Raw genomic sequence first — 24,679 nt, forward strand, 5'->3', positions numbered from 1 at the left:
TCTCTGCTCTCAACCTCCAGCAGTGACCTTGGGGGGTCCCCAGCCAAGGCAGAAATCTCCACATACACCCCCAAAAAGGATTCTGTTGGAAGAAGCTGCCCCTGGGAAAGAGGACTGGCCCTTTGTGGTCGAAAGAGATGGAGTGACAGTCACTGGACTCCAGGGGTTGCCTCACCATCAGGGGCTTCATTCGGGGTGGAAGCAGCGGCCGAAGCTCTTCCCGCAGTCGGGGCTCTTACTGGTGGGTCCGTTGGTGTGAGGTCAAGTGACACCTCTGGGTGAAGCTCTTCCCACACTCCCTACACTTGTAGGGCCTCTCCCCGGTGTGGATGCGCTGGTGGGTGATGAGGTGGGAGTTCTGCTTGAAGCCCTTCCCGCAGTCGGTGCAGCGGAAGGGCCTCTCATCCGTGTGTGTCCGCTCATGCAGGAGGAGATGTGAGCTGGTCTGAAACCTCTTCCCACATTCCAAGCACTTGTAGGGCCTTTCCCTGGTGTGGATGCGTCGGTGCCTGACGAGGTTGGAGTTCCGGTTGAAGCCCTTCCCACAGTCGGTGCAGCGGAAGGGCCTCTCATCCGTGTGTGTCCGCTCATGCCTGAGGAGAACTGAGCTGGTCTGAAACCTCTTCCCACATTCCAAGCACTTGTAGGGCCGTTCCCCGGTGTGGATGCGCTGGTGGATGCGGAGGCTGGAGCTGTCACTGAAGCTCTTCCCACATTCCCCACATGAGTAGGGCCATTCCCCAGTGTGGATGGCCTGGTGTCGAATCAGGTTGGAGCTTTGGTTGAAGCTCTTCCCGCATTCCCCACACGTGTAGGGCTGTTCCCCACTGTGGATATGCTGGTGTTGGATCAGGTTGGAGTTGCTCCGGAAGCTCTTCCCACATTCCCCACACATGTAGGGACGTTCCCCAGTGTGGATGTGCTGGTGGGCGAGGAGGTGGGAGCTCTTCCTGAAGCTCTTCCCACATTCCAAACACCTGAAGGGCTTCTCCCTGCTGGGAGGCTGCTCAGGGACCACCAGGTCAGAGCTCCGCCTCAAGCTCCGGCCACCTTCCTGGCACAGGCTGGCTCTTTCCTCCTCAGAGCACCCTGGGATGGCTTTGGAGCCCCTCCTGTGGGGGGATCTCCGGCCCTTTTCCTCCCCGCTGCCTTCCTGCGCCGGGGAGCCCTTCAAAACGGCCTCTCCCACCAGGGTCTCACGGGGGGATTTGTCCTCCGGGCTCTCCGTCCTCAGCTCGGGGCCTGGGGCAGGAAGCAAGAAGGACAGGCAGGGGATTTGCCTCCGGCCCACAGGGAAGGCCAAGGACATCCCCCCAACTCCGGCCCCGGCAGGACGGCGGCGCCAGCGGGGTTGTCCTGCAGCCGGGGCCATGCTCGGCTGACAGAGCCAGCACAACACCCGCCCAAAGGGACACTGACTTCCTCCTCACCTGCCTGGGGGGCCCAAGGCATCTTCCTCTTCCTCACAGCCTCCTCCTCCATCCGCCCAAGCTTTGGGAAGGACAAATCCTGATGGGGGGAAAACAAGGGCTGAGCGCGTTGGTTTGGGGGTTCCTCCTGCCCAAGTCCATCTCTAGAACTCACCGGGCATCCTGTGACCATAAAAACCTCCAAAACACCAAGATTCAGTCCAGAAAAACAAAAACCGAGATTCAGGCAAAAAACCCCTCCGAAAGAGCGAGATGAATCCCCTCCCAAACTGTAAAAAGTTGAGATTCAACCAAAAAATACTCCCAAATATGAAGCTTTGCCCAAAAAATCTCTCTCAGAAGTTCCCCCTCTCTGGTCTCTCCCCTCTGGAGTTCAGAGGGTCTCCCCTGTCTGGGATGCTGGGGGTCCCACTTCGGGATGCTGGGAGTGTTGGGGGTGCCAAGGGTCCCTTCTCCTCTGACTCCTGCCTTCCAGGTGCCACGTTCCCAGACATTCCCCCTCTCCAGGGTTTCCACTTGGTTGTCCCAGGGATCCCAGGGGTCACCACTGGCCTACTGTGCTGCTCTGAACCAGCAGAGTAGTTGGAGAATAGACGGTGGTAAAGTGTGGTCTGTGCCAAGTGTTTTAGGACTCTTTGGCCCAAAGAAATGTCTGTTCCCTGAGAACATCGGATCCAGCAGCCCCCAGCACCCCACTGGAAGTTGGGAGCTCAGGGTGTCACCTCCCTTTGCCAACCCCCCTGTGCCCAAAGACCCCCATGGGACCGTTGGACCCACTAGACCACCCCCCCTTTTTCCACCCTTTTCCCTGTTCCTTCCACTTTTTCATGGTCTCCTCAATCCCCAGCCCCTCCAGAATCACTTCTAGGGTCCCAACCCCCACTTTTTTTCCCTCTCCTCCTCTTTCCACATCATCCCTCCACTCCCCAGCCCTCTCATGCTCAGTTTAGGGGTCCCATTCTCCCCTTTCCCCACTCTTCTGACCTCTCCCACCCATTTCCCATCATCCCCCAAACCTCAGAGCCCCTCTCCACTTTTAGGGGGGTCCCACCACCCCTTCTGTCCCCTCTGACCCCCCTTTTCCCACTGACCTCCCCCTTCCCACCCCCCGCTCACCCAAGAGCTCCTCGCCCGCAGCCGGGGGGGCAGCACCACCAGTGCCCAGAGAAGTCCCCTCAGAGGAGGGGTTGGGTGGGATCCTGGGTGGGCTCTGAATGTTTTTGGGGGTCCTTGGGGGGCTGTGGGTTGGGGTGTCCCACTGCTGCCTCCCCGGCCCCATCGAGCAGAGAAGTGCCACAAAATCGCTCTGACTGACTAAGAAACCTCGACACAAGTTCTTTATCCCGTCACCTTCTCAGCTTATCCCTTCCCGCTCCCAGCCCCCTTTGCTGGCTGTCTCTCTCCTCCCTGTGCCCATCAGTCACAGCTGCAGTTCTTCCCTCCACCACAGTCTGGGGGCCCTGCTGAGGAGGTGCTCAAGGAGTCGGTGGTGCTGATCTCCCCCTGCTGCAATTCCTTCCCCCCAGGTACGGCTCAGAGTGCCTGACTTCCCTCCTGTGCCTCTGGGCCAGCCAGTTCCTTCCTCCTGGCATTGTCTTCTCTTCTCCACCAGTGGGCAGCGAGGGGCCCTGGATGGTCCCTACGAACCCCCTGCCCTCAGTCCCTCCTGGGCTGGCACATCTCCCAGCCTGTGTCACGGCACCGGCTGCTGCCAAGGGACGGACCTGCTGCAGTTTGCACCTAAACCCAAAAAACTGGGGCAGGGGGGCAGCCCTGGAAACCAGGGCTTTGCTCCCTCGGCTCTGCAGGGGCTTCCCACGGGCTCTCAACCTCCTTTGGGCGTCCCCTGCTCCAGCGTGGGCTCCTCCCGGGCTGCAGGGGGGTCTCTGCTCCATCCTGGACTCATCCACAGGTCACAGGCCCTTCAGCTCAGGGTCACCAAGAGCTCCAGCCGGTTCCATGGAGCAGCGATCCCCTGGTCCCCTGACAGTGCGGGCACCTCGCCAGGGCTGTTCCTCGAGGTTATCTGGCCCCCTGCCAGACCGGGGCTGTTTCTCCAAACCACCAAACCAAGTGTGCCAAACACCCTGGTTGGTCAGTGCCGGCTGGGGGAGCGGGCACTCGGTGAGGGGATGAGAAAACTGCACCCGGGGCTGGGCTGAAAGAGGCTTCAGCACCACTTCTGATGGCCCAGGGGCAGCATCTGGCTTCTCCCAAACAGAGAGATGGCACTTGTTCCTCTGCAGGGAGTCAAGGGCAGGAGGGTGACTCCTGCTGCATGGATGGAATGGCAGAGGATCCCTTGGGTCCCCAGGATGGATCAGCACTCGGGGACACAAATGGCCCTCGGGCTCAGGATGCAGCTGCCAACACAGATTTCCCTGCAAAGTCTGCAGTGTGTCAAGCTCTGAAGAGTAGGTGTGCAGGATGGACACCTACTGAGGGGCGGATGGACAGGGGCCCAGCAGGGACAGCCAGGGCCTGCAGGGGAAGGCACACGGACAACCTGGCCCCACACACTGCCACTGCTGTCTCTGCTCCTCCTTGCAGGCTCCGTGGCCAGGCACAGTTTGTGTTCCTGGGTGCCCACCATCTCAGCACTTGGAGACGCTCAAATCAGCGCCCGCAGCTCTGCAGCAAAGCCCCAGCTCACCTGGCACACAGGGGATGGACACAGCACCTTCTCGGGGTAGGGCATTCACAGCTTTGCCCTCTTCCCCACCACAGGGCTCTCCTTCCTCAGCAGCACCTCTGCCTTGCACTTATTCTCAGCCTCACCTCAGGGACAGCTCTGGGCTCACCTCCGCGCCACTTCTCAGCCTCACCTCAGGGCCTGGGCTCAAGGACAGGAACCTGCAGGGAGGGGACATCATGTGCAAGCTCAGGGCTGCCTGCTTGCACTGGCCTCTGGGCTTCTTTCTCCTTCTACAACCAGCCCAGAACTCAGCCTGCTTTTCTAACACCACACATTTACAGACTAACCTTGGAGATAGATATGGACAGACATCTCTATCACCCTGGGGATAGAGCCTCAAGCATGTGCTGCCATAGGAATGGCAATTACAGAATCACAGAAGCAATCAGGTTGGAAAAGACCTCCGAGATCATCAAGTCCAACCCTGGATCCAACCCTACTGTGCTTCCCAGACCATGGCACTGAGGCCACATCCACTCTCACCTTCAACACCTCCAGGGACGCTGACTCCACCCCCTCCCTGCCCAGCCCATTCCAAGGCCTGATTACTCCCTCAGCAAAAAATTGCTTCCCAATATCCAACCTAAACCTCCCCTGGCACAGCTCAAGACCCAGCCCTCTTGTCCTACTGCTGCTTCCTGGTACAACAGCCCCACCCCCACCTGGCTCCAACCTCCTGGCAGGGACTTGCAGACAGTCAGGAGGTCTCCCCTGAGCCTCCTCTTCTCCAGCCTCAACACCCCCAGCTCCCTCAGCCTCTCCTCACACCATCTGTGCTCCAAAGCCCTCCTGCCTTCCAGCACATCAACACACCCCCAGCTTGGTGTCACCTGCACATTTGCTGATGAAATGTCTGGTTCTGCAAGAGCTGGAAACACTCAAGGGGCAGCAGGACCAAGTCAGGGGCCTGGGGGGCTTTTCGTTCTGGGAGGGTCCTGGGGGAGCTGGGGAGGGGTTTTGGGGATTGGGGGTACAAACCAGTACAGACCAGTGCAGACCAGTAGAGACCAGTACCTCCTCACTGCTCCCCAGATCTCTCCTGGAGCTGGGCCATGTTGTCCTGGGACACCTGAGCCCCCCCAGTGCGCCCAGTACAGCCCAGTGCCTCCAGTACAGCCCACTGTGTTCCTGTCCCAGGGTGCCAGGTGATCCCTCTTTGAGGGGGATTGGAATGGATTTGAGGGAGGGGCTGGGAACGATTTGGGGGAACCTGTGGGGGTTGGATGAGGATTTGGGGGGAGTTGGGGGTCTTTGAATGTATTTGGGGCAGTTAAAAAGGGTTTTTGTGGCATTGGGGCATCAAAGGGATCTGTGGGGGGAGGGGATTAAATGGAAAATGGAGATTAAGGGACATTTTGGGGGGGTTAAAGAGGCCTGGGGGGGAAGAGGAGGGGCTGCACCAAGGGCAGGTGAGTCCTGAGACCCCCCCAGGTGTCCCCAAGAATTTCTTGGTGTCCCCAGTTCTCCCCTTGACACCTCGAGACCCCCCTGGTGTCTCCCATATCCCCAGGGCCTCCCCAACCCCAACTCCCCCCTTGACACCCCCAATTCCACTGTCCCCAAACTTAACCCCACTGTCCCCAAACCCCATCCCTGATGTCCCCAACCTTCCATCTCACCCCGAGGAGCCCCCCTAGACCCTCTGACCACAACCCCCACCACCACCCTACTCACAGAAAGCCCAAGGGCATCTGGGGACATGTTGGGGACAACTGGGGGGCTTTGTGGGGCACTGGGGGATTACTGGGGGATACTGGGACACACTGGGGGGAACCAGGGGGCACTGGGAGGGACTGGGGAGAACTGAGCGATGCTGAGAGGGACTGGGAAGTTGCTGGGGGATTACCAGGACACAGTGGGGGACACTGGGAGGTTACTGGGCCATACTGGGGGTTCCTGGGTGCTCACTGGAGGATCACTGGGCCATACTGGGGGGCAGTGGGAGGTCACTGGGACACACTGGCTGGTCACTGAGGAGGTTACTGGGCCATACTGAGGGTCACTGGGAGGTCACTGGGCTATACTGGGGGCACTGGGATCCCCTTCGTCAGTTCTGCTCCCCCAGGACTTTTGGGGGCATCCCCAGGACCCCTCCCCTGGGGTCTGGGAGATCCCCTGAACCCCACTGCTGGGCTCTAGGGGACACCCAGGTCCCCCTTCCTTTGGGGTCTCTGTGTGCTGAGTTTTGGGGGTCTCTGGGGTTCGAGGGGGGAATTGGGATCCCCTTTCTCTAGGGTCGGTCCGCTGGGCTGGCAGAGGCGCTGTGGTGGGATGGGAAATGGCATCATAGGAGTTTTATTTGGCCGTGGCCAGACAGGACTGACACGGTGACCCCCCAAAATCCAGGCAAAACCCCAGAAACCCCCTCAGAAATCCACCTCTGGAACCATCAAAACCTCCTCAAAAACACCCCAAATCCCCTCAGAGACCTCATCTCCCCCCCAAGATCCCCTAAACTCTCTCAGTGACCTGCAAAACCCACCTAGGACCCCCAAGCCATTTGAGGGACCTCAAAAACCCCCTCTGGGACCCTCAAAACTGTCTTGGACTCCCGAAATCCCCCTAGAAACCCACAAAACTGCTTCAAAGACACCCCCCCAAAACCCCTAAGGACCTCTCAATTCCCTTGGAAACTCCAAAACTCCCTCAGGGATTCCCAAACCCCTTCAGGGACCTTTAACCTCCCCCCTAAGTCCCTTCACGACACCAAACCTCTTCAGAGACCCCCCCAAAACCTCCTCAGAGACCTCTAAAAGCCCCTAAGGGACCACAAAACCACAGAACAGCAGAAGAGCTTTCTGTAAAGGAAGGGAGCAAAGAATCTGAGAAGGAGGAGACCAAGGAAAAACTGAAGCAAAGCAATAAAATCATCCTGGCCCTTGCAGTTTTTTCCTGACCTTTTTCTCACTTTTCCTTTTTTTAGGGTTCTTTTTTTGGTTGGGTGGTTTTGAATTTTTTTTCCGAGGGACTTTCCCGGCAATCGAATCACCCTTCCGGGTTCTTGGGAGGCCTCCGGGCCCCGCGGCCCCCGAGAGGGTCCTCCGAACCTTCCAACCCCCCGCGCTAAACCCTCCCGAGCCCTCCAGCCTTTCCCCCCCCAGCCGCGCTCCCCGCAGCCCCCGAGGGGATCCCCAGACCCCGCTCTCCCGCACCCCCCGCCTGCACTCAGAGCTCACCGACCGACCCGCCGCCATCACCGATTCCCGGCAGCCAACGCGGCAGGGGCGGGGGCGGGGCTGCGGGGGCGTGGCCGCGCGCTGATTGGCTGCGGCGGCGTTCTCTGAACGCGGTGCGCGCGCAGCCGGGACTCGGTGATGGCGGCGGGGCCTGCGGTTCGCTCTGAGTGCTGTGAGTCCCCCGGGGGGGCTCGGGAGGGTTTAGCGGGGGGGTTCGGGATAACCGAGGAGGTTTTGAGGGGTCCCTGAGGGAGTTCGGTGTCCTGAGGGGACTCAGGGGGTGGTTGAAGGTCCCTGAAGGGGTTTGGGGGTCTCTGAGGGGGTTTTGGTTTCTGAGGAGATTTGGGGGGTGCCAGGTAGGGTTTGGGGTTCTCTGAAGAAGTTTGGGGGTCCTGGCGGGACCATTTAGGCAGTTTGGGGGTCTCTAGGGGTTTTACGGGGTGTTAGATGGTTTTGAGGGTCTCTGAGGGGGATTGGGGGGGGTCCCTAAAGGGGACTGAGGGGTCCCGGGTGGGTTTTGCGGGTCACTGAGAGGGTTTAGAGGGTGCTGGGGAGGGATGAGGTCTCTGAGGGCATTTGAGGGGACCTTGAGAAGGTTTTGATGTGTCGAGGGGGGGCTTTCAGGGGTTTTGAGGGCATTTTGGGGGGTCCCCTAAAGCCCAGCAGTGGGTCCAGGGGGTCCCCCAGCCCCAAAAAGAAGGGGTCCTAGGGATGGCCCCCAAAATCCGGGGGGGGAAATGTACCAGATCCGGGTAAGGGGATCCCTAGACCCCAGTATATCCCAGTGACTTTCCAGTGACCCCTTCAGTGACCACCCAGTGTGTCCCAGTGACCTCCCACTGCCCCCCAGGATGGCCCAGTGATCCTGCAGTGAGCACCCAGTAACCCCCAGTATGGCCCAGTAACCTCCCAGTGTCTCCCCGTGTGTCCTGGTAATTTCCCAGTAATCCCCCAGTCCCTCCCAGTGCCCCCTGTATCCCCCCAGTGTGTCCCAGTATCCCCCAGTAATCACCCAGTGACCCCCAAAGCCCCAACTGTCCCCAGTGTGTCCCCAGATGCCCTTGGCCTTTCTGTGAGCATGTGGGGGGGGGCGTTTTTGTGGTCAGAGGGTCCAGGGGGGGCTCCTGGGGTGAGATGGAAGGTTGGGGACATCAGGGATGGGGTTTGGGGACAGTGGGGAGGGGTTTGGGGACAGTGGAATTGGGGGTGTCAAGGGGGGAATTGGGGCCATGGGGAGGTCCTGGGAACATTGGAGACACCAGGGGGGTCTCGGGGTGTCCAGGGGGGATCTGGGGACACCAGGGAGGGTCTCAGGAATCACCTGCTCTTGGTGCAGCCCCTCCCCCCCTCAGGTCTCTTTAAACCCCCCAAATGTCCCTTAACCTCAATTTTCCCTTTAATCTCCTCCCCCCACAGATCCCTTTGATGCCCCAATGCCCCCAAAACCTATTTTAACTGCCCCAAATACACCCAGAGACCCCCAAACCCCCCCAAATCCCCATGCAACCCCTCCAGATCCCTTCAAATCTCCCCCAGCTCCCCCTCAAATCCTTTCCAACCCCCCCCAAAGAGGGATCACCTGGCACCATGGGACAGGAACACAGTGGGCTGTACTGGGGGCACTCGGCTGTACTGGGGGGCTCAGGTGTCCCACGACAAGGTGGCCCAGCTCCAGGAGAGATATGGGGAGCAGTGAGGAGGTACTGGTCTGTCCTGGTCTGTCCTTGTCTGTCCTGGTCTGTCCTGGTTTGTACCCCCAATCCCCAAAGCCCCTCCCCAGCTCCTTCAGGACCCTCCTGGACCCCAAAGCCCCCCAGGCCCCCTTCAGGCCCCTGACTTGGTCCTGCTGCCCCTTGAGCATCTGCAGCTCCTGCAGAACCAGGCATTTCTTTGCTCCCCACAGGGTCCTTCCCACACCCAGAATGGAATCTGGAGGCAGCAGGATGTGCACAGGGCTCCCATTTCCTGCAGTGCAAAGGGGCTGCAGGGAATGATTCCCCTGCTCTTGCAAATCTGCCAAAACCTGCAGGGCACAGAAGGGGGAGCTTCAGGAATTTGCTGGCCTTGGGAGTGGAGCTCACAGGGTATTGAGAGGAACATATCCCTCAAATACAATCTCTCTGCATACACAATATCTGTCTGGACAGGCAGATAAAGCAATAATCAGATATATTCTGTATCATATATATGGCACATATTCTATAGAGTCCATCCTTAGGTGTTGTATGATAGATCTATAAGATATTACAAACAATAAGCAATAATAAGGCAAGTGTCCTCCTTAGGGACACACACTTCAGAAGGGAACTTGCACTTGACCCCCTCCATATTCAGCTTTGAGCCACCTGGTGCCACAGAGGGGGACAGAGCTCCTGTGGAACATTCTATTCCATTGACACAGAGCAAGGAATAAACCCAAACTATTGCCTGGGTTTGTTCCCTGGGGGTCTCTGCAGCAGCAAGCACAGCCCCACACTGACTGCTCTGGGCTGTGCAGGCATTTGTGGTTCTGCCTGTCTCACACACACACAAAAGTCTGGTTAGTGCTGCCCTCAGGAAACCCCCCCAGCCTTGGTCCAGCTAAAGCCGTGGCATTTGTCTTTGTTTCCCTTGGGTTCAGGTCAGGCTGTGCCTGTGTCCAGCCCAGAGGCTCAGAAAAGCATTTCTCCCGTCCCCCTGCAATCTGCTGCTGCAGACAGGACCCAGGCACTGGTGGCACTGGGAGTGAACAGCAGAGTGTTTCCAGGGGCTCTCTGAAGGAACACGAGTGTCCAAAGAAACCAGCACAAGTGTCCACAGAAGTCCCAGTCCTTCATCCCTGAATGAGCTTGTTCAGCCCAGGAAAAACTGTCTAAGTTTTATTTCCATGGAAGGAGGTTTTTCCCACTTTAACATCAGTTTAGTTCCAAACAGGTTTCTTCATTTCCTCCTCTCAATTTCCCTGAAGGACACTGACAGGGGCCATGGACACTGACAGGGATCACAGAGTTTGTCCCTTGGCCATCCAGCTCCTGTTGTTTGGTAGCACAGGAGAGGTTAATTAGAGCCCAGGCTCCAATCCCAGGGCGCCCCTTAAAGACGAGCTTGAAATCAAATGACTTTCCTGCTGGAGGGTAAAATGCAGTCGCCATCACCTTTTTTTGGGCTGAATCTTCATATTTTGGAGTATTTTTTAGCTGAATCTCAACTTTTTGCAGTTTGGGGGACGAGGGTCTTCTTGCTATTTCTGAGACTTTTTCTTCCTGAATCTCAGTGGTTTGGGTTTTTCTGGGCTGAATCGTGGTGTTTTGGAGGTTTTTATGGACACAGGATGCCCAGTGAGTTCTAGAGATGGACTTGGGCAGGAGGAACCCCCAAGCCAATGCGCTCAGCCCTTGTTTTCCCCTCCATCAGGATTTGTCCTTCCCAGAGCTTGGGCGGATGGAGGAGGAGGCTGTGAGGAAGAGGAAGATGCCTTGGGCCCCCCAGGCAGGTGAGGAGGCAGTCAGTGTCCCTTTGGGCGGGTGTTGTGCTGGCTCTGTCAGCCGAGCATGGCCCCGGCTGCAGGACAACCCCGCTGGCGCCGCCGTCCTGCCGGGGCCGGAGTTGGGGGGATGTCCTTGGCCTTCCCTGTGGGCCGGAGGCAAATCCCCTGCCTGTCCTTCTTGCTTCCTGCCCCAGGCCCCGAGCTGAGGACGGAGAGCCCGGAGGACAAATCCCCCCGTGAGACCCTGGTGGGAGAGGCCGTTTTGAAGGGCTCCCCGGCGCAGGAAGGCAGCGGGGAGGAAAAGGGCCGGAGATCCCCCCACAGGAGGGGCTCCAAAGCCATCCCAGGGTGTTCTGAGGAGGAAAGAGCCAGCCTGTGCCAGGAAGGCGGCCGGAGCTTGAGGGGGAGCTCTGAGCTGGTGGTCCCTGAGCAGCCTCCCAGCAATGAGAAGCCCTTCAAGTGCTTGGAATGTGGGAAGAGCTTCAGGCAGAGCTCCCACCTCCTCACCCACCAGCACATCCACACTGGGGAACGGCCCTACATATGTGGGGAATGTGGGAAGAGCTTCAACTGCAGCTCCAGTCTCCACAAACACCAGCGTTTCCACACTGGGGAACGGCCCTACACATGTCAGGAATGTGGGAAGAGCTTTAGGCAGAGCTCCGACCTCCTCAAGCACCAGCACATCCACACTGGGGAACAGCCCTACATATGTGGGGAATGTGGGAAGAGCTTCAGGCAGAGCTCCACCCTCCGCACCCACCAGCACATCCACACCAGGGAACGGCCGTACAAGTGCTTGGAATGTGGGAAGAGGTTTCAGACCAGCTCAGATCTCCTAAGGCACCAGCGGACGCACACGGATGAGAGGCCCTTCCGCTGCACCGACTGTGGGAAGGGCTTCAAGCAGAACTCCCACCTCATTGCCCACCGGCGCATCCACACCGGGGAGAGGCCCTACAAGTGTGGGGAGTGTGGGAAGAGCTTCACCCAGAGCTCTAATGTGACCCAACACCAACGGACCCACCAGTAATGGAAGCCCTACCAGTGCCCTACCGGACACCAACAGACGCACTGATAAGAGAAGCCCTGTGAGTGTCCCGACTGCTGGAAGAGCTTCGGTCATAGGACTGACATTTTTCAGTGTGTGCACTCCAACATCAATTTATTCTTTTGAATATGTGTAAGTTTAACCTCATTTTAGTCTGAAAGCCAAATTCACCACTACCCTGTTCCCTGATAACCGTAGGCTGATTCTGACAAGTGAGGCAGAAATTACCCACTGCCCAGCAAAAAACAGTGGGGCCAGCCAGTGGTCTCTGCCCTGGCAGCCCAGTTTCCCCAGTCTCATCTCAAAATGACCAGTTACACTGAAGCAAAGAGCACTGGAACCAGTGCAACAAGCCCCAGTCTGACTTTCACACCTGCCCACGTGTCCTGTTTTCTGCTGCTCTACAGACTTCCCTGTTTAAAATACAATTGGAAAATGAACAGTTTTTGGGGTTGTTTTGGTTTTGGGCTCGGGTTTTTTTCCCCCCCCCACTGTTCTCATTAACCTCATTTCAAATCTATTTTGGTGTTTGAAGATGAATTAAAATTTTGAATGATTTTTAATGTAATGCCTTGACCAAAGTATCAAAACATGAAAACTAAAAAAAAAAACCACAAAGCTGTCCATTATTGTGACAATCAAACACTCAGAAGTACTAACATGAGTGCAGTTAAAACCCCATAAATAAGACCATTAAAATAATTTTAATATTTATATATTAATATATTTTTACTAAGCTTAACATAAGGAAATTTAGTTCCTGGCATCAGCTTTCCCCACCTCTCAAAAAGGTAATTTAGTTGCATCTTAGTCACCCTTGAAAGGCTCTTTCCAGTTGGGTTGGCCTCTGCCTTAGACACTCATGAGATCTGCCAAATCCAATTTAAGGGCAAATTTCCCCACCAGGTCCAACTGCATTGGTTGTACCAAAAACTTTGCAAGTAACCCCACAATTTTCATCTTAAACTCTTCTCTCAACCTTGTAAAATAATTAGCAGTAAACAGACCTGATAATGTGTTATAATTAAGAACACGTTCTTGTTCTCAAAGTCATTCATGCATCAAAAAGATGCCACAGAACGGCCAAAATATTAATAGCAACTTTTACACTTTGGAAATCTACATTTGGTTTTTAAAGATTTCACAGTGGTTGTTTCCTTAGGAATTCAGGCACATTTTACTAACAAGTTTCAATAAAGTTACAAAAACATCTTTCTCCACTAAGACACAGGCAGTGATCCTAACCTGAGGTAGGCACTGAAAAGCCCAATTTTTTTCTTAGCTGTCACGAGTCTTTCATTCCTTCTGTCACATCAATTAGGCATCAGCCCATTTTTCAAGCTGCTGTTATCTACCAGCTCCTGGTTTGGTTTCCAAGCCCAGTATTTTGGCCACAATAAAATCAGGGACCTGGGCAGTCATGTCAGAATGACAAAGAGTACTGACCCTCCCTGCCAAGGGAGACAAACCATTTCCAACCTCGACCAAAGGTTCAAGGCAACGATTCTGAAACAAAATTTACAAAGTTTTTCTCTTCAGTTTTTTGCTGAATACCATTTTATTTGAACATTTATTTTATTTAAACATTTTTTATATATTTACATTTTTTTATATTTAAGGCGCAGGAATTCAAATTTATATTTGGGTACCATTTTATTCAAATATTTATTTGATTTAAAGATTTTTTAGGTATTTATATTTTTTATATATTTAAGGCAAAGGAATTTGAATTTATATTTGGATACCATTTAATTTAAACAATTTTTATTTAAACATTTTTTATATTTTTATTTGTATTTTTTTAATATATTTAATGTGTAGGAATTCGAATTTATATTTGGGTACCATTTTATTTAAACATTTATTTTCTTTAAACATTTATTTTATTTAAATATTTTTTACGTAGGAATTCCAATTTATATTTGAATACCATTTTATTTAAACATTTATTTTATTTAAACATTTATTTTATTTAAACATTTATTTTATTTGAACATTTTTTACATATTTATATTTTACCACCATCAGATGTTCTGTAAGCACAGCAGTCAAAGCACAACTCATGTAGGTTTGGGTATTTTTAGCTAAGGCTGTTTGCCAGGTTTCTCAGATTTAGAGAGGAATTCCCAGTGAGATGTGACTTTATTCACAGATGCACTCTTTTTTGGGTGTTATTTTGAAATAATAAACTTTATTGCCTTAAGCAAAGTATGTCAACTTCAATAAAGCTCCTGGTGTTTTCAAGTATTTTCCCTCTTCTCTTAAAAAAATGGAAAATAAAAATCGGTGCTTCAACTAAACATTATCTCCGCTCACCAGAGAGGGCAATACTGGATCTTCCAGGATCCACACATTTGGATGCTTTTGCAATTGGTGTTTGAAGCAACTTCTTTTGTAGACAACTGTTGCATTAAGTAAATTAAGGCTTTCACATTCACCCCCTTCCATTAGGTAAGGATTATAAACCAGAAAAGGAGGGAAGAATTACTCGGTGTGTAACGGAAAGGCCAAAGTCCTACCCAAGAAAACAGATGTGACAACAGCTCATTTACAACCCAGTGAGAAAACAAACAAAAATGCACACAGAAAGATTCAGGAGTCATGTGAAGATGAATATAAAAATGGAACATGAGTCACATGTTTTAGAGATTCGAGCAGATGACTGGGGGCTAGAAAGGTGTCAGTGGATGGCACAGGAAGAGTTTTGAGGAAGAGCTGGAAGGAGAAACATGGCAAGAAATCTGCTGTTCTACACAGACCTGCAGTGGGAAAAACAGTTTAAGGCTTCTGAAGGAACAAAGTAATAAAACTCACAGAGCCCAGGAGCAGAAGAGATTAAATACTTGCCAAAAAGCATCAAAACTAAGCTCATGGACACGCATTAAAAACTGAATTCCTCCAATTCATGAATTCCACTTTTTTGCTTCAGGACTGAACTCAGTGATAAAACTCGTCCAAAGTCACAAAATGTGGCAGGGACAACAAAAGGTCAAGACCAAATTCCTTTTAGTTCAGGAAACTGGAAAAGATTCTGTTCCCGTATTCATCCAGTAGAGATGAATAATTTTTTAATTATTAATTTTAATTTTAATTTTTCTACTCAAGCCTGCCAATGTTGGGTTTTTTGACTATATGAGGAATGATCTGAAGTCTATCAGCTCACAGTTTAATTTAAAAAGAAATAAAACCAAACAAGCAGAAAACCATCCTGACTTTACATATTATTTTGTGCAAAGCCAGACCTTTGTGAAGGTCTTTTTTTAAAAAGCTAAAAAGTAAATGTTATTAAGGAAGAACAACTTACCAAGCCCTTCAACCAAGAGCAGCTATTTTGCTTACAGTGAGCAAATCATTTCCTCCACACATCTGCAGGGAAAATGGGATACTAAAACACTTGAATTAAAATTAAAACTAATAAAGAAATCCTAAGGACCAAGCATTAGCCTGTGAGTATTACACAAGTCCCATCCCTGAATGAAAAAAAAAAAACAAACAACCAAGCATTACAGATCCCAGCATATGCTACAAAAGACATTTTATAAAAAACTTTCAAGTATCACCAGGGAATGTGTTATCAAAGAACCTGTGCAAACCACCCAAGAAATTCAGGCCCCGTCCTGTACACAAATCCCTTGAGAAATTACCACCAGACAAACATAGATAACCACATATTGCTCTTACAAGAAAAGACAGCTCCAAAGAGCTCAGAAAAGTAAACAAGGGACAGGTAAAACTGCCTTTATTGTAACACCTGTTCAGCACAAACAGCATCAGGGCAATCCAGGAAAGGTGCAGACTATTATGACTGAAGTGCTCAATTTTGTATTTAGCATGGAACATGCAGATCAGCCAAGATCTGCTCCTGACACTGTGGGGTTTAATTTTAATCTTTAATTTTGCTATTTTTTGAAGAGCAGGTCAGTTAAAAGTTGCAGCTTCAGACATTTCAGGATTTAACATTAGAAACACAAGTCTTGGGTCTCACAGGCTCAGTCCCCTCACTATCACCAGATTGGTCTTGCCTTCATTGTAACTGTGCAATATCTGTGGGTTTGACCCTCTAAACTGAAAATTCCCATGGGATTTCAGATATGCTCTGTTGTTCTTCAGGTCTGAGATCATTTCTAAACACCAACTCTCAGTTCTCACAGATCCCATCAGACAGTTACACAACCAAGTTCCAGAACACACTGACACACACATTTGCACATCAGCCCTGTTTGCTGCAGGACATCCATCAATTCATAAAAATGTCACCTACACTACAATAACAATATTCTATCCTTGCCAAGCATCAGCCTTTGTGTTCCCAAAACCAAGAAACAGGCCCCAAAAATCTCCTCTACAAATACCTGAAGTCTCCGGTTACTGCTGTTACTGTTGTCAAATGTGAGTTCTACAATATACCCAACCATTAATGATACGAACTCATTAAGTACAAAATACAATCAAAGTTTAACGCAGGTTCTCACTGGTGAAATGGGACATTGAATGAAATGGATTTATTTTCCACAAATACAAGGCATATGTATCTATATACACAGATTATAAAAATTACAAGCCACTTCTCAAATAGCCTTGTAGAGAGCAATGAGGTCCCCCCTGAGCCTCCCCTTCTCCACACTCAACAAGCCCAGTTCCCTCAGCCGTCCCTCAGCAGACATGTTTTCCAGAGCCTTCCCCAGCTCCGTTCCCTTCTCTGGACACGCTCCAGCCCCTCAAGGGCCTTTTGGCACTGAGGGGCCAGAACTGGACACAGCACTCCAGGTGGGGCCTCCCCAGTGCCCAGCACAGAGGGGCAATCAGTTCTCTGCTCCTGCTGGCCACACTCTTCTCCACCAAGGCCACGATGCCCTTGGCCTTCTTGCCCCCCTGGGCACACTCTGCCTCATATCCAGCCGCTGTCAAGCAGCACCCCCAAGTCCCTTCCTGCTGAGCAGCTCTCCAGCCCCTCTGTCCCCAGCCTGGAGTGTTCCAGGGGGTTGTTGGGAGCCAAGGGCAGTCCCTGACACTTGGCCTTCTTGATCCAGCCTGTCCAGATCACTCTGCAGAGCCTTCCTGCCCTCCAGCACATCCACACTCACACCCAGATCAGTCAGTCTCCCAAACAGAACAAACTGACCACCAGCAGTCCAAGGTGTCAGTTCTGCTGCCCCCTCCTTCCTCCACCCAGAATGGAAAACTCCATCATTTTGGGGTCTCTGTGCCCGTCGGCTCCGACCACCACATCCCCCACCAGTCACAGAATCATGGAATGGTTTGGGTTGGAAGGGACCTTAAAGAGCATCTCAGTCCAACCCCCTGCCATGGGCAGGGACACCTTCCACTAGGCTCAGAGCTCAGAGCCCCATCCAACCTGGCCGTGAACACTTCCAGGGATGGGGCAGCCAGAACTTCTCTGAGCAACCTGTGCCAGGATCTCACTACCATCACAGTCCACAAATTCTTCCTAATATCCCATCTAACCCTTCCCTTTCTCAGTGTGAAATCATTTCCCCTTGTCCTGTCACTCCAGGCCCTTGTCCAAAGTCTGTCTCCATCTTTCTTGTTGGCTCCCTTCAGGCACTGCAAAGCCACAATTAGGTCACCTCAAAGCCTTCTCTTCTCCACGCTGAACAATCCCAATTCTCTCAGCCTTTCCTCACAGCAGAGCTGCTCCATCCCTCTGATCCTCTTGCTGGTCCCCTCTGGACTCTCTCCAGCAGGTCCATGTCCTTCCTGTGCTGGAGCCCAGAGCTGGAGGCAGCTCTGCAGGGGTGACAACATTACAGCCCTGTGTGTTCCGGCAAGGACACTGTGGAACCTCCTGGAGTAAAGGGGCCATTGTGACACTGTAGGGCCTTCTGGAGCCAAAGGAACTCTGGGACACTGTGGAATCTCATGGAACCAAGGATTCATTGTACCATGACGGGCCTCATGGAACCAAAAGAGCCCTGAGACATTTCAGGACCTCATAGAATCAAGGGGCTATTGTGACACTGAGGAACCTCAGGGACTCAAAGGCCACTGTGACACTGCAGGGACAATGGAACCAAAGGAAGCCTGGGACAATGTGGAACCACATGGAATTACTAGGCCTCTGACACTGCAGGGCCTCATGGAACGAAAGGAACCCTGAGATTTTTCAGAACCTCATGGAATCAAGGGGCCACTGTGACACTGCAGAGCATCATGGAGACAAAGGGACCCTGGGACACAGTGGACCTCAAGAAATCAAGGGTCCATATTGGCACTGTGGAACCTCATGGAATCAAGGGGCCTTTGTGTCATGCAGGGCCTCATGGAACCAAAGGAATCCTTGTGACATTGTGGAACCTCATGGAAACAATAGGCCATTGTGACACTGCAGGGCTCATAGAACCAAAGGATTCCTTGGACACTGTGGAATCTCATGGAATCAAGGGGCCATTGTGACACTGCAGGGCTCATGGAAACAGAGGAATCCTGGGACACTGTGGAACCTCATGGAACCAAGGGGACACTCTGATATGTGGGGCCTCCTAGAACCAAAGGAGTGCTGAGACATTTTACAAACCCATGGAATCAAGGGTCCATTATCACACTACAGAGCCTTACGAAGCCAAATGGACCCTGTAGCTTTGATTTAACAATAAATAGGAGGTAGAGAGAGAGAAAGAAATGGAAAGAGAGAGAAGAAGGGGGTGGTGGGAAGACAGTGAGAAAGAGACAGAGATGAAGTAAATGTATCACACCATGGAGATCCCTGAGGCTCCCATCGGTCCTTCTTCACCCTGCTCTGCTTGGTGGAGGGTCCCCAAGTTGTGCTTCTGGGCTATCACTTTTATACAGCCCAAGCCCCGGGTATTCAGGGGGGTAGATGCTGTTCCCACAGCTTGGGCTGGCACATCTACAAGGACTTGCTTCCTTTCCCACAGTTTGCCACGGTGGGAGTTTTGCCCGGTGTGCTTCCAGTCTGCAGGTGGGAATCTTTGTCAGGAGGGGTTCCCCAGACCTGCCTTACCAGCCCTGGCTTCCTGTTGGGGCTGTCTGCTCTTTCCCACAGTCTGCACAGTGCAATTCTGTCCTGGGGGCTACTTCCAAAGCTTCACCTCCATTCAGGCCTTGGAATTAAAGGTCTTCCTGTTTGCCACCAGTGCTTATGTGTTGTGGTGCCTTATGGGATTTTCCTGCTTTGACAGTGTTTTGAGACAGTTCATTGTGTCCTTCAAGTCCTTCCATGTGCACACACACACCACTCTCACCAGTGTCTGGCCCTCCAAAGAACACAAGCCCTGATGATTTGTAGCTCCCACTCCAGTGTTTGGCACTTGGACCTCCCTCCGTACCCAGAGCTCAGAGCTCCCTTGTGCCAGAAAGTTTAAAGAGATTGTGCCTCATTCTGCCAAGACAACCCTTGAAAAAAAGTGTCCCTCTGTGTTTCCTGGGATAAGAGCACTCTATTGTCATCTTCCAAAACCTTGGAGAGGTCCCAGAGATCCCTCAGGAAGGAATTTGGGGCCTCAAGCACATGACCCGTATATAGAGGCTGAGGACTCAGGGGTCAGTGGTGTGAAGAATGAGGACAGTAGAGGAGTAGCCTGAGAGGTCTGGAAGGGGGGTGTCAGAGCTGGTGGAGCTTTTCTTCATGGCAGACAACAGCCTAAGAAAGAACTAGTGCCACCAAGGGCAGCTGGGGTGGCCTAGACTGGTGACAAGAAGCCAGAAATTTCCCTCTGAGGTCAGTGTTGTGGTGCAATATGTCACAAAGAAGGAGTCTGGATGAGCCCAAGGCTTTGTGTGTCCGGGAGGAGCCAGGGAGGACGCAGAGATGTCAGTGCAGGAAGGTGCCAGCCAAGTGGGGCAGCCGGGGGGATGACGACAGCCTGCAGGGAAAGGGGCAGGGCATGGACACCGTAGGACAGCCTGGGCTGGAGAGGAGACAGGGAGGGGGAGAAGCTGAAAGGCCCTGACAGAACCACCTTCTGCAGGCCTTTGGCCATGGCTGCTGTCTGTGCCCCTGATGCCAGGAGGAGGGGAGTGGCCCTTGCAGCCCTGGGGCCTCATGGCCTCCTTGTCCCTGCTCAGCAGCCTGGCAGGTGCCACCCCATGGTCCTGCCCTTGGCATTGCACATCCCACATCCCAGTGCCCCAGGAAGAGCCCAGAGGAATGAGGCAGGGACAGGATCTGCCTTCCCAGGGGCTGGGGGTCAGGGCTTGGTCCTCTGGATTAAAGAAACATGTCAAGGTTTATTCCACATTAGAGCCACCTTTCCTTTGTTTGTCCATCCTTGTCATCACTGTCTGCAGTTTTCTGTTCCAACTGGAATCTGGGGATGCTTTCACAGTCATGTTCTTCAGTGGGACCCATTAACAGTACAAGAAACTTCAGTGTTTCAATCTCATTTTGACTTCTTGAGAAGTTGTTTGAGCTTCCTCTCAGGGACTGAGTCTCATGTAAACAATGCCAAACGCCCTGAGGGTCATTAAATAAGTGGGGCTGTTGCTGTGCTGCTGAGCTGGGCTGGGCTCCTGGCACACTGGGAGCGCCTGGCAACCAAGGAGAGCTTCAAAGAGACAGCTCTGCTGGTGAGCAGCTCCTCTGCACAGCCCAGCAGGGCTGAGGGCACTGCCTGCAGCACCCAAGACACAGGAGAGAAGGCAGAGAGATGAGAGGCAACCTGGGCTGGGAGGTGACTGAGCTCTCACCATGGGAGAAACCTTCCCAGGATTTCAAGGAAGAATTCTCTGGCTGTAGGAAAGTTCAGCTTGCCTTCCTGGAGGCATCTCCTAAAGCTGCCACATTCCACATTCTAGGATCTTTCAGCAGGACTCTCCCAGTTGCTGCAGTGCAGAGGAAGTGGCCATATGGCAGAGCAGGGCAGGAACTGCAGGCAGCAAGGGCAGAGAGGAGAAGTGAGCAGGAGGTTCAAGGGATCCTGGGGTGGGAGGACAGGGCAGAGCTGCTCAGGGCAGGAACCTTGCCAGCCCTTTGCCACGGTCAGGCTCTGGCTGCAGAGCAGTGCAGGTGAGTTCCTGCAAGTGCCTCTCCCAGCTGCCAAATGGCAGCAGTGGCAGAGCTGTCAGGATGGCTCTGCTGGATTTGCTGGGGTGCAGCAGGAGAAGCTGCTGCAGAGCAGGACTTGCTGCTGCCCCATCAGAGGCCCAGGGCCAGAAGGTTCCCTGTGCCAGGGCTGGCTGTGGGGTGGGAAGGTGGGGGTGCAGCCAGGGGTGCCCAGGGCTGTGGTGCAGAGCAGGGTCCTGCCACCAGGGCTCTGTGTGCTGGGGCAGGGACTCTGCTGCCTGCCAGGGTCAGCTCTCAGCCCGGCCAAGGAGCTGCCACGGCCCTGCAGGGAGAAGGTGTGGGTGGAAGGAGTGACCCCTCAGGGCAGGGCAGGGCAGGGCAGGGCAGGGCAGGGCTGGGCAGGGCCCTTCAGCTGCAGGCTCAGGGCTCCTCACAGCTTCAGCTCCACCTCCTCCATTTCCAGGGGCCCTTCTCAGGAAGCACATCCCCCCAGAACACCTCCCCCTTCCCAGCCACCGCAGGCTGTCTGGGATCTGCTCTGCAGCCCCTGCCCAGGCAGAGCTGCCCCTGGGCACTGGGCTGGGGATGGCTCTGGCAGCACTGGCAGGGAGCTGAGCTGGGCACAGGCAGGGGCTGCTGGCAGGAACAGCTCCTCACCCCGAGACAGGCAGGCAGGGAGAGGCAGCTGCTGCCACAAGGGCTGGGCAGGGGGATGTGGGCCCCTCCCTGCTGTCCCTGTGGCACAGACCCCTTCCCTGAGCAGCTCCTGCCTGGGCTCCTTTCCCAGCCTAAGCAGAGCCTGTGCCCTCAGGCCCACGGGGGCTGGGCTGTGCATTGCCCTGCAGCAGCCAGAGCCCAGGCAAGGACAGGGCCCTGATTTCCAGCTGTCTCTCTGTGTCCCTCCTCCCTTGGCAGCAGCACTGTGGCATTTCCCTGCCATCCCCTGCTGCCTGGGCTCTCCTTGTTCTCACCAGTGAGTTTTCTAAGCCACTGTGGGGTTTGGGGGTGGCAGATTCCTGTCCAGACACAAACCCTTTGGGTGCTGCTGTTGGGATGTGTCTGTGGGAACCAAGTGCCCAAGTGCCCTCCAGGCACCTTCAGGGTTTTCAACTGTTTGCCTGGGTGTCCTACAGGGCTGCAGGTGCCCTCCAGAAGGGCACAACTCTGCCATAGGATCTCTGTGCTGCACAGGATCCCCATGGAGAAAACTTCTCAGTGCTAAATCCATGGAAATGCTCTGGGCTGCTGTACTTGGGAGCTGCAATGATCCCTCTGTGTGGCAGTCTGGGAGGATAGAGATGAGATCCTAATCAGGCATCCTGAGGATGGCAAGGATTCTGTCAATGTGCTCTTTGAACCAGGATTCCAGATTCCTCTGCTCCCAGAAGTGCCTTGTTCTTTTTTTAAGGGAATTCCTAAGGGTGATCCCCCTTCAGCTCCAAGCTGCCAGCCAGGGGCAGCTGTGAACAGGAATGATGGCCAGCTTTTGTCTCTGCACCAAGAGACCATCCCTTTGCCTCTCAGGACTCACAAGATTTCACTTGGAGCACATTAGAAATGTCAGAGATTTCAACCATCCAAACTCATTCCTGGCAAGAGGAACTGGAACAAAATCAAGTCCCCCAAATCCCCTCCCTCTGTTCTGCCCTTGGCCAAACTGTGACCAGCAGTTCTGGAAACACTTTGATACATCACAAGTGCATTTAATTGGAGGTCACCCTGTGCTCCAAGTTGCCTCTCACTGCACAGCAAGAAGGATTTCTCAGGAGCCCATTCCAGGGTCCCTGCTCTCAGTGCCCCCATCAGCCAGCAAAACCCAGAGCTCAGGGAGAGGGATGCAGAGAGATCTTCCTGAAAATGGGCCCTGAATGTTAAGTTGCTTTGAGACATGCAAGATGTTTTGCTGATTGACTCTAGCCTAATTCAGTTCTGCCTTTTTTCTCCTCAACAGAAAACAATAACCGGAGGCAGCAAATGTCCAACAGCAGCTCCATGCCCCAGTTCCTTCTCCTGGCACTCGCAGACAGGAGGGAGCTGCAGCTCCTGCACTTCTGGCTCTTCCTGGCCATCTCCCTGGCTGCCCTTCTGGGCAATGGCCTCATCCTCAGCGCCGTAGCCTGTGACCACCACCTGCACACCCCATGGGCTTCTTCCTGCTCAACCTCTCCCTCACAGACCTGGGCTGCATCTGCACCACTGTCCCCAAAGCCATGCACAGTTTCCTCTGGAACACCAGAACCATCACCTACACAGGATGTGCTGCACAGGTTTTTGTCTACATAATCTTTCTTAGAGCAGAGTTTTCCCTCCTCACCATCATGTGCTACGACCGCTACGTTGCCATCTGCAAACCCCTGCACTACGGGACCCTCCTGGGCAGCAGAGCTTGTGCCCACATGGCAGCAGCTGCCTGGACTGCTGGGTTTCTCATTGCTCTGCTGCACACACCCAGTACATTTTCCCTGCCCCTGTGCCAGGGCAATGCCCTGGACCAGTTCTTCTGTGAAATCCCACACATCCTCAAGCTCTCCTGCTCACACTCAGGCTACCTCAGGGAACTTGGGCTTATTGTGTTTAGTGCCTGTTTAATGATTGGGTGTTTCATTTTCATTGTTTTCTCCTATGTGCAGATATTCAGGGCTGTGCTGAGGATCCCCTCTCAGCAGGGACGGCACAAAGCCTTTTCCACGTGCCTCCCTCACCTGGCCGTGGTCTCCCTGTTCCTCAGCACGTTATTCTTTTCCTACCTGAAGCCCCCCTCCATCTCCTCCCCATCCCTGGATCTTATTGTGTCACTCATGTACTCAGTGGTGTCTCCAACACTGAACCCCCTCATCTACAGCCTGAGGAACCAGGAGCTCAAGGATGCCATGAGGAAGCTGATAACTGGGTGTTTTTCAGAAGCAATAAACTCTCCTTCTTCTCCATGTTATGTACCTCATTAAAGGCCAATCCTTTTATGTACTTCATTAAAGGCCCACCATATCTTCTCTATTTTTTGCTCCTGGTAGGGGTGTTATTTTTGTGAGAATTTGTTCACATCAAAAAATCTTTATATGTATAAAGATATATATAAAAAAGTATATATATATATAAACACAATTTTCAATTCAGTGTTTGCCTTTCTAGCCTGGCCCACAGGCTGTACAAATTGGGAATTGTACTCACTGTGTGCTTAAACCAAATAAAGAACTCTGCATTGGCTTCTTTGCCTGACATCTTTCCTCTCTGACTTCTCTGCAGCTGCAGGGTCGGTGCCTCTGTGCAGAGCTGGGCCACAAAAGAGTCCCAGCAGAGCAGCACTGCCAGAGAGCAGCAGCCCTTCTCCTGCCTGGCCTCCTCTCCCTTCCCTTCCACACTGTCCTTCAGAGCCCTGTGTTGTTGGAGGCCTCAGTGCTCTGGCAGTCGGTCCCAGTCCTGCTGCAGGACTGTCCAGGGACTGCAGGCAGGGACAGCCACGGGCACTGCTGGCACAGAGCTGACCTCTGCAGCAGCACTGCCATCCTGCAGGGGCATCTCCTCAGGCCAGGGCCTCAAAGCTTCCATCTGCTTTCCACTTTGCTCTCCAGGATGTGCCCAACACAACGCCCTGCAGAGGAAAACAGCAGTGACCAGCACAAGGGTGGGAGTGCTCAGGGTGGGGGCACCCAGCAGTGCCCTGGCACAGCCAGCGCCGCTCCCAGCACTGGCCTCTCACCCCAGGCCATTGGGCTTGTTCTTCCCTCCAAGGAGGGACAGCAAATGACCAGCTCAGGAGTCCATGTTTGCACTGCATGGACAAGACATGCCCCTGTGTCACGGCTTGGGGCTGGGGGGGTGGAAGGCTTAGACAAAGTTGATGGCAGAAGCCGTCTCGTTGAGCTACGAGGTGCACAAAG

General features: G+C 53.3%; 3 protein-coding genes across 3 annotated transcripts; 2 read left to right on the plus strand and 1 right to left on the minus strand.

Annotated features, from left to right (window-relative positions):
- Positions 1-235: 235 nt before the first annotated feature.
- On the minus strand, positions 236-4,485 carry LOC135408937 (zinc finger protein 239-like). Its single transcript, XM_064643875.1, has 3 exons — positions 4,084-4,485; positions 1,431-1,509; positions 236-1,242 (listed from the first exon to the last, which is right to left on the minus strand). Exons 1-3 carry the CDS (start codon positions 4,126-4,128, stop codon positions 236-238), a joined length of 1,131 nt encoding a protein of 376 aa, XP_064499945.1. The 5' UTR covers positions 4,129-4,485.
- A 5,960-nt stretch (positions 4,486-10,445) lies between these two features.
- On the plus strand, positions 10,446-11,801 carry LOC135408933 (zinc finger protein 239-like). The gene is made up of 2 exons (XM_064643872.1): positions 10,446-10,773; positions 10,962-11,801. Exons 1-2 carry the CDS (start codon positions 10,632-10,634, stop codon positions 11,798-11,800), a joined length of 981 nt encoding a protein of 326 aa, XP_064499942.1. The 5' UTR covers positions 10,446-10,631; the 3' UTR covers position 11,801.
- An 11,141-nt stretch (positions 11,802-22,942) lies between these two features.
- Positions 22,943-23,746, plus strand: LOC135408938 (olfactory receptor 14J1-like). Its single transcript, XM_064643876.1, has one exon. The coding sequence runs from the start codon at positions 22,943-22,945 to the stop codon at positions 23,744-23,746; it is 804 nt and encodes a 267-aa protein (XP_064499946.1).
- Positions 23,747-24,679: the final 933 nt, after the last annotated feature.

The sequence above is a fragment of the Pseudopipra pipra genome, unplaced genomic scaffold (genome assembly GCF_036250125.1).
Source record: "Pseudopipra pipra isolate bDixPip1 unplaced genomic scaffold, bDixPip1.hap1 HAP1_SCAFFOLD_87, whole genome shotgun sequence".
NCBI classification, from domain to species: Eukaryota; Metazoa; Chordata; class Aves; order Passeriformes; family Pipridae; genus Pseudopipra; species Pseudopipra pipra.